Source organism: Acinonyx jubatus, chromosome C2 (assembly GCF_027475565.1).
Source record: "Acinonyx jubatus isolate Ajub_Pintada_27869175 chromosome C2, VMU_Ajub_asm_v1.0, whole genome shotgun sequence".
In the NCBI taxonomy this organism is placed as follows: Eukaryota; Metazoa; Chordata; class Mammalia; order Carnivora; family Felidae; genus Acinonyx; species Acinonyx jubatus.
In genome coordinates this window covers 12,445,440-12,457,939 of record NC_069384.1, presented here as the reverse complement: position 1 = coordinate 12,457,939, position 12,500 = coordinate 12,445,440, and the positions used below count along the sequence as shown (strand labels likewise).

The 12,500-nt window shown below is 44.8% G+C and overlaps 1 protein-coding gene across 12 annotated transcripts in view; it reads right to left on the bottom strand.

Annotated features, from left to right (window-relative positions):
• Positions 1–12,500, bottom strand: part of SYNJ1 (synaptojanin 1) — a 90,418-nt gene that overhangs the window by 8,917 nt on the left and 69,001 nt on the right. For 6 of the 12 annotated variants that reach the window (XM_027041707.2, XM_053220618.1, XM_053220620.1 and 3 more), the window contains 9 exons: positions 11,767–11,929; positions 8,312–8,521; positions 7,063–7,200; positions 6,463–6,501; positions 4,729–4,776; positions 3,418–3,456; positions 3,214–3,284; positions 1,152–1,260; positions 701–927 (listed from right to left, as the gene is read on the bottom strand). In XM_027041707.2, coding sequence (XP_026897508.1) covers positions 701–927; positions 1,152–1,260; positions 3,214–3,284; positions 3,418–3,456; positions 4,729–4,776; positions 6,463–6,501; positions 7,063–7,200; positions 8,312–8,521; positions 11,767–11,929 — 1,044 coding nt within the window. The remainder of the gene's footprint in view (positions 1–700; positions 928–1,151; positions 1,261–3,213; positions 3,285–3,417; positions 3,457–4,728; positions 4,777–6,462; positions 6,502–7,062; positions 7,201–8,311; positions 8,522–11,766; positions 11,930–12,500) is intronic. The other 6 variants (XM_053220624.1, XM_053220625.1, XM_053220621.1 and 3 more) reach the window with 5 other exon arrangements.

Genomic DNA, 12,500 nt, shown 5'->3' with positions numbered 1-12,500 from the left:
AACAATTTTACTAGAATGTATATAGCAAAACGAAGTAAAACGGCATCCAAATAAAAATAAAACAATTCAACTTGCATGATCACCCCGTATTAAAATAACTCTGTATATACACACCAGAAGTCTTTCCAACGTGAGGTCACACTGGCATAAGACAAATCCTTGTGATCCTAGGACTGTCACCCACTGAGGCAATGGCACTGTTTTCTGTGTGACACCAGTGAGGTGCCCTTATTCTTTCGATGGTTTTTACTTGGTGAATAAGCCCATTGCTGCCCACCCCAAACAGAAATACCTGAAGACCCCAGCTCGGGCTCGGAAAAGAACCACTGCTTGCACCTGGAGGAACACAGGAATTATTCTCTGTTCACTGGAAATTAACCATTCTGCCAGAGGTAAGGCATCCCTGTCCAGAAAGTGAAAGCCGGAACTAACAGATCGGCTGTGAACAACAAGAAAAAGAAACTACTGCTGTTCGTCCTACTATACTAAGTAAGTATCCAAAGTAAAGCGGGCATTTAAAAAGATGAAGTCACAAACGCTTTGAATGTGAACAAGATAAAGGAGCCTGGGAGCCCCTGGGAAGTTCCGTCAAGAAGCCAATCCCAAGCTCGCTCTCTGAGAACCCCGGGTCCGAGGGAAGTGGGTGCAAAGATTGTACCAAAGGCATCAAAGGTGCTCTCTGTTCACCAGCGGGCCTCACCTGCGGCTGCGGCGGCTGCGGCGAAGGCTCCGGAGGCAAGCTGTGGGACGACCTGCTCCGAGGGGGCGGCTGCGGCGGGGTTTCCAAGCTTGGCTGGGGGGCGGACTGAGGCAGAGGCGCTGCCACGGGGACAAGGGGCTCCTGCATCTTCTGAACAGGCGGGGGCAGAGAGGGCTGCACGGGGGGCGCAGCCTGAGGCTTCAGCGGTTCGGGAAGAAGGACTGAACCTAAACGATGAGTTTTCAGATGTTAGGCCCGGTCTAGAAAACCACATCCTGTTCTTCCTTTAGTGAGGCCTTGGGAGATTCTAGTGCCCCGCTCCCCCGCCAGCGGCCTCATGGCCTGTGGCACAAAGAAGGAAGGCTCTCCCTGTTGGAGTCGGTCGTGGAAGGTGAGAGATGACAGAAGGGAGAAGGAAAGGTGAAAAAACTTAGAACGGACTCGGGCCTACCTTTCAGTCCTTCCGGCGGTCTGCTTTGGCTTTCAGGAGCCAGTCTTCCAGCAGATGCCCGAGCGTGGCTCTGTGGGGCACTGATCACTCCGGCGCGGGGCGGGATAGTCTGCGGAGGGGAAACACAACATTTGAGACGCTTATTTTCACGAGATGAGATTTTGTGAAAATAGTTGCTTTTGTATCCCGTCTTGTCACCCCTCTGGCGTTAGCCCCCCTCCTGTTGTGTTCATTGCTTTCTATTTATAGTCCTATAGTCGTACACCTTACAACCTCCCTTTTTGTTCCGGACGGTGTACGAGGCGTCAGGCACAACGTTACTTAAGCGCTCTGAGGCACTTCCCTTTCATCCTCAAAATACCCCCCAGAGGCAGGTGCTAAGTTTATCACCTCCATTTTCAATTACCACAAAGAAATGTATACAGCGTTCCCAAGGCCGCAAAGCTAGAAAGGAAGGCCAGGACCCAAGCTCGGGTGCGCGGGGCGGCGGGGCCTCTGCCTTGCCCCACGTGCAGTGGTGCCCTCACAGGGGACAGGGATGGCGTTAAAGCTCAAGAGGAGAGGGAAGATACACATACGTGTAGCAACTAAGACGCTTAAGAAAATCCACACCCTGGGATTTTTTTTTTTTCAAACACAGAAGGAAAAACTCTTGAATGACTAGATCCAATGTGCTAAATTAATTAAGAGAGACACTGGTGAGGGTCGCTTGGGTGGCTCGGTTGGTTAGGCGTCCGACTTCGGCTCAGGTCATGATATCATGGTGCGTAAGTTCCAGCTCCGTGTCGGGCTCTGTGCTGACAGCTCAGGGCCTGGAGCCTGCTCTGGATTCTGTGTCTCCCTCTCTCTCTGCTCCTCCCCCGCTCACACTCTGTCTCTCTCTCTCTCTCTCTCTCTTTCCTTCTCTCAAAAATAAACATTAAAAAAATTAAAAAAAAAGAGATGCTGGTGAAACACATGTTGTCTATTTTCGTAAGTTTGCTGGAGCCTCTTAGTCCCCAATATTTCTTATTTTAGGCAAATGTTATTATTGCAATCACAAAATCCTGACTTACCTTCCCTACTCTGATGGCATTAAATAAAGTGCACTGATAAAGTCGGTGAAGAGCAATTTTCCCTTTTCTGAGAAAAGGAGAATGGGTAATAGGTATCTGCAGGGGTGTGTGTGTGTGTGTGTGTGTGTGTGTGTATTTATCTATAGGTATATTCCACAGACACTTTAATTTGGAGTGTACTATTACACATAGTAAAGGGCTTTTAGGGTGGATGTTAACAGGACAGCTACAACAGAAAAGACAAGGGATTTCTATCTTAGAAATTTTATGACAATTTCTTACCAGGAACCGGGAGCAGTTTCATTAGAAGTGGCCCCTACATTGCCCCCGAGAGTCCAGCCCCAGAACCCACTCTTTGGCTCGAGGCCCCCCCCCCCCCCCCAGAAGTCCCAGGAGCCACTAGATGAGCCGCTGATCCGGGTTCCCATTTCCTTGTATTACTTGACCCCAGAGGAAGTTTTCATGCAGGTAAATATTAGGATAATTATGTGTCTAAGAGAGCATATGATGAACACAGAAGAGCACAGATCTACAAGGGAGAAGCCCTGCAACACCATCTGCTCTCCTACTTGACTACCTTCAGAACCAGTTTTAGCATGCGGACTCTCATCATGAATTTTCGCCCCTGCAATCTAGTTTTAAAATCCTTCTTATTGAAGGATGACTTTATATTCCCCATTAATTACTCAGAAAATACCTTAAACCGCTGCACAGATACACTGGCCTCTCATAAATGTTAAGATCCTCAGTTATTTAGTGACCCTAATTACTGACATGCATCACTTTGATTCAAATAATAAAGTATATTTAGTTATTTTTGAAGAGTGCGCTAGAATGTTAACAGTTGAAAGGTACCCTGGAGATCAACAAGCGCGATTCCCTCATTTTGGAGTCGAGGAAACCAGGCCTGGACTGGCCACATGACCTCCCAAGATAACACATCTGACTAACAGCAAACTGGGACCCAGAACTTGAACCTCTAGGCTCCCAGGCTAGGTGCTGCCTACCGGTCTGGCTGCACTGTATCCAGCAGGTCCTGGGCCTGGGAGTCCTGCCTGAGGTGAAGGCTGAGTGCGTCCTGAAACAAAGACATCACACTGTGTATTTAGGTTCTTTTACAAAAAGAAAGAAACAAGAAACCATGTACTTAAATCCCCAGTGTCTACATGGTCCAGTTTTAAGGTTACGTAGCTAAATTCAAGTGTCTTTACCTATGTTTTCTTTCCGTGTGGTTCCAGGGCTTTTGGGTGCTTTGAAGCAGGAAGGGAAAGAAATGAGTCATAAGTAAACAGTCAGGCAACACTGTATAACATCAGCTGGCTGTTCTGTTTCGTTACCAGCACAAATGGGGGCATGAGATGGGAACCCAAGGCATACTGCTTTGGATAAGGATGAAAGCTATTATCAGTCCTGAAGGAAATGTCCCCAGAAGAGAGAGAAATTAAAATACTTCTAGTGAAGTATTCTGTGAGAGACAGTTTAGCCCTCGGTCTGGTATCTCACAGCGTTACTTCTAAGGTGACTTTCCTAACACAGTTCTCTCCTGCGAACCTTGAAAACAGAAGGTCGGCTTGTGTGAACGGTCACAAGCAGTGACCCCGCTGCTTCTCAGAGCTTGCCGGACAAAGCTCCTGAGCAACCACAGCATTTTCCAAGTTCCGCAAGGGGCTGCTAACAACACTGTTTCAGGGCTTCATGCTGTAGATACCATTATCGGTAAAGAAATCTTACAATGAGATCTTTTAGATTCCCACAACAAAATCCCATGATTAAGGTAGAAGGCAGGCATATCTTACAAATAAGTATTTGCTTTACGGAGGACAGTGTTAATATGTGGTTCAAACTCACTAGAAAGGTACAGAAGAATGAAATGATATAAATCACTTTAGGGGCCAAAAGGAGTGTGTGTGGGGGAGGGGGTTGGCTATTAAAGGTGGCATCTCAAATTTATTCTTTTTTAAAGGAAATTCAAGAGTAATTGTTATGTTAAATCCATCAGCCGTTTGATCACTAGAATCTTACTGAATGGCTTCTAGTCTTAGGTCTTTTAAGCAAATTTAGTTCAGCATTACTATGCAGAAAAAAATTTGTTATTTGAAATCATCCACAAAATACTTATTCTTGGACTAGAATTAATAGGATTTAATTACGATTATTAATTTTTAAAACTTCAGAGTTGGTATAGTACATTTCTGACTTACTCTGAAAAGAATTTTGAAAGGCATTCTTCTTAAAATGCCATTGTACAGTAATTTCATATCCTAAGTAGGTACGACAATATATACAAAACAGAGTGCACGACAACGTTAAGAATTGGAGGGAAATTAAATGGGTCACCCGTTAGAAACTATCTACAACACAGAATGAAACGTGAAAAAGTACAAGGTTACACGGTGTAAGAGGAGGGGTGGGGAAGTTTACAGGCAGACCAAGGGCAGACTTAGTGTGCCTTGACGTGCTGGGGGGCTGACACTTGGAAGTGAGGTGAGAGGTCCGTTTCTAGGGCGCAGAAGTCTTGTTACCTTCCGTCTCTCGCCTAGCTGCCCCAGGACTGGGAGGGGCTCCGACACCTTTTTAGAGAAAGAACAGAAGCTGTGTATTGTTCAGGGCCCAGGGCACAGACCGAAAGGCAGGCACAAGACACAATTTCCTCCTCCAGCTGACTTTTGCAAAAAAAGGTTCTTTTACTGCCTAACATTTCTTCAAAGATATCGCTACAAACCAAAGCGACTTTAGATGCCTTGCCCAAAAACCCCAGTCCTCCCTTTCCTCAAACAGCCTAGAAAGGGGATGACAGTTTTCTTTTTATAACTGAGATTACTAGGGAATTTTAAAATATCTTCAAGAAAGCCTTTGCTTTACAGATCATCTTGTTACATTCACAGTTAAATCACTAATAAAAGCTCTAATGTTTGACAGGCAAAACGGGGAAACAAAATCAGCTTCAATTTCATTATAAATTTCTATGAGACTATCTTAGTTTCTTAGAGGTTAGTTTTTGATGCATCATTTCAAGAAAACTCCAAAAGTACTATAATGACTTCCTCTAAGTTACTGCCTTAAAGGAGTTACTGGCTTATAGGGTTAAAAAAATAAATAAGCTGCAAACGTTGCCTATGAAACAATTATGAAAAGAAGCACTTTTTAAAAATTAAGTCAGATTTTATAACTTTTTCACAAATCCCTTTAAAAACTTATTTTCTGCAAGTTGTTTTCCTACTTAAAAGAGGAGGATGAATAGAACTTATCATAAAAATACAAATAAAGGCAGGAGTTTAAAATGGGGAAAATTAACGTTTTTTTGTAAGCTGATGGAAAAATCATCATCCAGCAGTGTTCTGCGGAGACCGTCATGCTGAAATAATTGAGCTTTGTTTTCTACACAAAGTCCTTAAAACCTGCACACAAGCAAAGTCAGCCTGTGATAACACGACTTGGTCAGCATCGGCACCAGACGGCCAGAGTGGAAACAGAACAACCACACAAGTACAGTGAGCCTTAAAAATATTAACGGTACATTTGTAAAGGCTCTTCTGCAGAATTATGACAACCTGGCCCATCCTCTCCTGAGACGTAGATTAAATGCACTTGTCAAACCAGAGCTCCAGTGGAGTTTTGTGAGAAATTTTCACGTAAACCCAATCGAGTACACATTTTTGAAGAGTGATCCATTTGTGATTAAAAACTTCCTTATTGAAAAAAATCATTATTGTGTTGAAAAAAAGTGAAGCATTAACTTTTATGACAAGTTATGATAAAGCCATGAAAACTGAAGGATATGTTTCAGATAATTATAACTTGAAGTTGCATTCCTGGAAATTTTGCTCGTCAGATTTGCTAAGCTTCTAGAGAAGGAATGTACTAGATCATCACCAGTCAAATACTTGCGAAATGTTCTATATTTACTATACCTGAATTCCTTTTGAAATTAGTGTGATTTGGGGGAACTAAATCTTTGTCACCAAACTAACTATATTTATTAAGAAAAAGTGTACTGGTCCTTGATGAGTAATTCAACCATGTCTACCTGGAAAATGGAAGCCTCTATTAGTTCTATTCATGAGTGAAACTGAACTCTAATCTTTTACTTAACAGGAATATAATGAAAGTTTGGGGCCATTTTTAACTTGGAGTATAAATATCATTCACTTTGACTTTTATCAGACAAATCTGAAATGCCTTTTTAGTTACAGGGATAAAATTCCAAAACGTGAATGAAGCGAGATGCATGTATTATGACAAATATAAATGGTTACCTCCAATTTCCTTTCTAGCAGGTGCAGGACTCCTAGCCCCTTAGAGTTCATAAGAAAATATGCAGCAGAAAGGAAATGACATTAAATAAAAAACTGAAACGTCAAAGATTTATTATAGTATTCATGATGTTAAATAACATGTAGGAACTACATCTTAGTATCTTGGTACTATAAAAAAGCTATTATTTAACGCAAATATTTCTCACAATTTAAATAGCAACACTATACTTACTTAAAAACCATATTTAGGCAAATACATAACACTTTATGGGAAGTAAGTATATGTATGCCCTTCAGTTCTACTTATATATTTTACAGAAGTTAGTGCCACTGCATTAAATTAGCAAAAACAAAACATTTTGTGCACACCTGTAAGAAGGCAGCTAGAAAGCCCTATTACAGAAATCTAGCTGGGAAACACTCTTTTTACCTGTTCCAAGGGGCCTGCCATGTTCCTTAGAGAAAGGCTGAGGCAGTAGCAACAATGACAGAAAAATAATAAAATCTGGAAGCTAGAGGTTTTAAACGTGCAAAACACCGTAAAATAGAACGGAGGAAGATCTGAAATCTAGCCCAAATGGAAATCACGTGGTTTGTTACCTGAAGGTGGGGGTGGTCTCTGTGGGGGGGCGGGGCGCGTAGGAGGAGCCACCGGGCGGGGAGGAGGAGGCCGCTTGGGCTCTAAGGTCTGAGAATCTTTTTGCTGCAGCTGTGCCGGCAGAGCGTCCATAGGAGAACCTGAACAAGTACAGCAGGTGAGAGCAGCGGGTGTGAGCGCAAAGGTATGGTACTTCCCAATGCGTGTGAGAAATCCTCGATTTTGCTTACTTTCTCACTTTGTACTGTCATGTACGGACACGCATTTCTGGTATCAATAACATAAGCAGTTCTGCCAGTAAATTCCCCATTGGTGCCATGGAAGCTCCTGTGGACCAGCTGGCCGAGGCCCCAGGTGCTGAGAGCCGATTTACCAAGTGGCCCCATCAAGGCGGCACACAGTGTGGGCTGAAGGAAGTCATTTGCAGTTGGCTGGCCCCTACCGAGAAGGAAAAAGAAATCTCTTCTTTTCTCTAGACCTGAGCTTATCCTGAGTTTAACTAAAGAAGTCAGGCCTCTAAGAGCAGTATGGGAGAACTGGAGAAATCTATGAAATGGAAGACATTTTCTGGAGATGCTGGTGAGCATGGAATGGTGACTTAATCATGTGATGCAACAATTTCCAGAGACAGATATTCCAACTTTAGGAAGTAATGACTACAAATCTGAATTAAAAAAAAAAATTTGTCTCTTCTTAATTCATACTATAATATAGGTTACGTACAGATATATAGGTAAGCCCAGATAGTTATGAGTTCTTACTATAATGATAGAAAAACATTCGTTTTAAGACATGGATAAACCTAAGCACATAGAAAAAATGATTTCAGAAAAATTCTCATCAAGCGAAGTGATGATGAGTTTCCTTTCCATTTAGAGCTTACCATCTACAAAGTTTCCTCTTCTGTATGCACAGAAAACATGGTACAGATCCAAACGCGACAGATTTGATCGTCTAAAATCAAATATATTGGGGCACCTGGGTGGCTCAGTCAGTTGAGAGTCTGACTTGAGCTCAGGTCATGATCTCACAGTTTGTGGGTTCAAGCCTGGCATCAGGCTCTGTGCTGACAGCTCAGAGCCCGGAGCCTGCTTTGGATAATGTCTACTTCCCTCTCTGCCCCTCCCCTGCTCACACTCTGTCTCTCTCTCGCTCTCTCTCAAAAATAAACAAATATTTAAAAAAAATAATAAACAAAGAAAATAAAATCAGCTAGGGAAGGTCCTACACAACTTCAAGGAAAATACGCACTTTGTGAAGATGGATGCCCAGGTGTTCTTGATGGTGCCCGACTCGGTCTTATGGGAAGGGAAGGCACAGGACCCTCTGATATGGTTGGTGACTGGCAGGGACTGGTTCGGGGTGAAGAGCTCGGGGAAGTGCCGAGGCCAGAACTTGAGGACGGCTGGAGGTGCTGGGGAAGAATTTCCTCAACTTCAGCACTGTAGTCATCAACATCACCTAAGGACACAAGGTTATCGAAATGACCACCATTTCAACTTTCTCAGGGATGGTCTTCACCAATCCAGGTTTCAGGGGGTTCAAGACGCAAAACAAACACGTTCACATTATGACATCGCAGTGTGCATAGGTTAAGTATGTAGACACATATAAAAATTGGATGTGTGCGGAACCAGAAATAGTCTCAACGCCCTTACAGAAAATGTAATTAAAGAGAAGCCTATGACCTCAGGGCATCAGGATGCCAGTGGTGACTGAGCGGGGTGACTCACAGCTTTCAATTCTCCGCTCAGCAGCCGGACCAGTGCTGGCCGACTGAAAGGTTTACCGCTCTCCTTTCGAACCTTCCTACGTGCCCTGTGGAAGTGCTCCCTCCCCACTGCCCTCAACTCAGCTCCAGTGCACACCCCTCCCCCAGAGTCTCCTCACCACTCCTCCCCCTGGGCTCTCCCGGGCTCCCCCATCTCGCTGGAAAGTACAGCCAGCGTGCCCCTCGCAACCTCATTCCAATTTCAGAACATTAACCTTCCAGTCCTGAACAAACTTCTCTGAGGCTATGCCAGCGGGAGTTTACGGAACACCCCGTATACCTCCTTGCTGTCATGATCTCCAACCTCCATCCTCCTGGTCACCTGAACCCGTTCATCGAGGACTAAGCAGAGAGCGGGATGGCAGTCGGGTCCCACCACCTTTCTGGGTGACATCAAAGTTCGCATCGACGGTAACGCAGCGACAACCTAAATGCCTTGGTCTTGTCCTTCCACTCTCCTCCGCTCAAACACACACAGCCCTCACAGCGGCACCGCCTCCGAAATACGCTCCCGCTCCCGACACTTCATTCTGACCCTTAGCTCCCAGCCTTCCGGTTCTCGCTCTCAGTTACTCTTTCCTCTTGGGACTTCATCAGGATCCAGGCCTTCGGGCCCCCTCTACTTTCAGCCCCTGTCTGTCGGATTCTGCTCCTCTGAAGGTGACTTCACATTCCAGGGCACTTCACCTCCACCACCCCCGCGCCCCCCATGCACTGTTCTTTTGTCCCACCTGTCATTTGCACTGTCTAATCTCTCTGTGGCTGCACCTGGGCTGCTGCTGGTCACGTGGTGCTGACGGTTGCGGTGGCATTAAATTTGCAGTCTTCAGCCTCCTCTGGGATCCCAAAGCTGCCTGGCAATTCCACGGTTTTGTGACTGGCTCCCGCCGAACTCCATCTCAGGAGCTTTATCTCGCAAACTTCTCGACTCTTCCCCAAACGGCGGGTTGCCCTAGGCCTGCAGATAGCCTCAACTTTTAACACTTCACACAGGAAAGAGAAGTCTTAAGATGGGACCCCCGTCCCCTTCGACAACCTGCTGCCAAACTGGAGTCCAATCCCGTGGCTGCACTTAGGTCTTTGTGGGGGAAACAAAGGGGGTTCTGCCCCTCCCCCGTTTTCTCAGTGACCTGCGCCCCCACTCCTTCTGCCCTGGTGGTCCCCAACACCATCAGCCCTTTCCATCAGCGCTAAGCATTCTCAAGCCTCTCTCCTTTCAAACAGCACCCCCTGGACCCCCGATCTCCCTGGAGCAACTGCCCTTTTCTCTCCGCCACCCCCATCTTAGCTTCTTTAAAGAGCTGTCTCCAGACACTCTCTCCGCTTCTTCATCTTCTACCCACACCTCCATTTACCACCATCTGGCTTCATCACTGCACTGAAAGTACTCTCATGAGTGTCACCAACAGCCGCTTTCACTGTTATTAAATCCAAAGGGCAAGGTGTGGTCCCCGTTTCTCCTCCTCTCTCTGTGACACGGGACTCCACTGACTATGCCTCCTTTGTTACCATTTCTTGCCTTGATTTTTACGCCAACCTCTTGGGTCTTTGACATTTCTAGTTGTTTCTTCTCATTTTCTTTTTATGAGCAGCTGCCGTCTGCCTGTCCTTAAAGTCTGAGTTTCTCTGCTCATTCCCAGGACTGGTTTTCTCCCATCTCTACATAGACCTTCTGGCCAAGCTAATGACTAGCCATGGCTTTCACTGCCATTATAATTGCCCCGTGAGCCCAGGGCTCTCTGGAGCGCCAGGCCCAGGTACCCACAGCCTACATGTGGGCCCAGCAGGCTCCAAAGGCACCTCAGTTTGACACGATCGAAACCAAATCCATGTCCCACCCCCACTGCCTCCCCTCCTGCTTTCTTTTCTCTCTGTTTACTCCCTCACGAGCATATTTATGGAAGAACTTTGAGCCTTTCCCCACTGTGGTCTTGCACATCCCTTCTTCCTGGTTTTCCCTCTCTACCTTCTCTCATCTAATTCTCACCCAGTCTTTAGATTCTCAACTTAAATTTCAATTCCTCTGGGAAACCGTTCCCAACTTCCCAAATCCGGGTTGGGCAACTCTCCCGTGAACTCCCAGAGTCGCTCGCCACTGCATCGCTGTCACGAGATTCTCGCTACCCGCTCACTTGTAACGCCACTAAGCTAGGAGTTCTGGAAGGGCAAGGCTGACATCTGTTGAATTTCCAGCACCCGGTATGCACTTGGCACATAAAAGGTATGACATAAATGTGTGGACTAAGTCAACAAATGAATAGAGAAAAGGGAAAACTGGCATTGTCTCCTAAGGTGGTCAACTCTTAATGCGTTCTCTAGATGTACAGGGTCTCACAGTATGATAGACTGTCATTTTATAAACTAAGGCATGCATTTTAATGGAAAACATGCTAGAAAAATACAGCATATAGCATTAGAAAGCACCTGCACTTCTTAATCACATTTAAGGAAACTATTGCCCAGATAACTGAACACTAAATTCGAGATGGCTACATTTATATGGGTCCGTTCAAATGCATGTGCTCCTAGCCGCCTTGAGAATCTTTCCTAAAATTGCTTTGAAATATACCTTCTTTTATCGTCATTATTTTTAACTCATTTCTGTTGTTAGAACACGCGCTTTGAAATTCTCCCTCTCTACCTTAACTGCAATTAGTGGTTGCAAACCACACACCAGAAATACCAATTGGTGCCCCTGTCGTACACGGACATGAACTAGCACTTGTAAAGATCTTATCCTTTCAATGGCAGAAGGGCAAATACGTTTGCAATTTGAAGTCCAGGTACCGGCAAACTACACGCAATACGACGCAAAACAAAATCTAATTGATGCTGCTCTGTGTGTTACAAGAAGACAGAGATGGGGACTGAGACTTCGCGGATGGGAAGGACACTTATCTAGAGGTGCAGAAGGAAATGCGTTCGATAAACAAACCTTCCATATCGAAATCTGCTGTGACCTCCGCATCTTCACCGAGCAGGGTAGAGCTTGTCGATGACGGCAACGGAACGTTAATTTTCTCTAAACTCATTTCTTCTTCCAGATTTTTGATCCAGTCTGGACTTTTTAAAGTAATAGTTATAGTCCGACCCAATAACTAGTTGGTAAGAAGAGATGTAAGATAAAAATTCACTGGCATGAAAATTATCTTGGAAAACAAGTGACTGCTCTGGTTATACTATGCAACAGTATAGGCTTACTTCAGCTAGACTCAATTCAACGTACACCGTCTCACATATACTGAGTTTTTAACTAGTATAAACATGCCCAGTTTCTCCTTTAAAAGCCTGTGTTGCAAAATCTAAGGTCTTCTTTTCTAGGATGCACGCAGAATCAGGTTTCCTTTGCTGTAAGTCAGTATCTTTCCCTGGCCAGATGTAAATTAACTGACAGTTTCGCTACATAGTTTCATACTTTCTTTGATATTCAGTGACTGTTCCTACCTGAAACAATTACAGAAGAGACAGACTGGCACTCCGCCTTTCTTATAAAAGTGAGTGCCTTTTAGACAAAAGTATAATCTAAAACACTCAAACACGTTATGATTAAGTCACACTGTCCTGATGGATTCAAAAAATAGTTTCAAAACACTTGCAGACAGCCACAAGTCTCCTTGGTCAGGGGTGCCCAGGTGCTTCATTCTGTTGGGCGACTGGCTCTTGATTTTG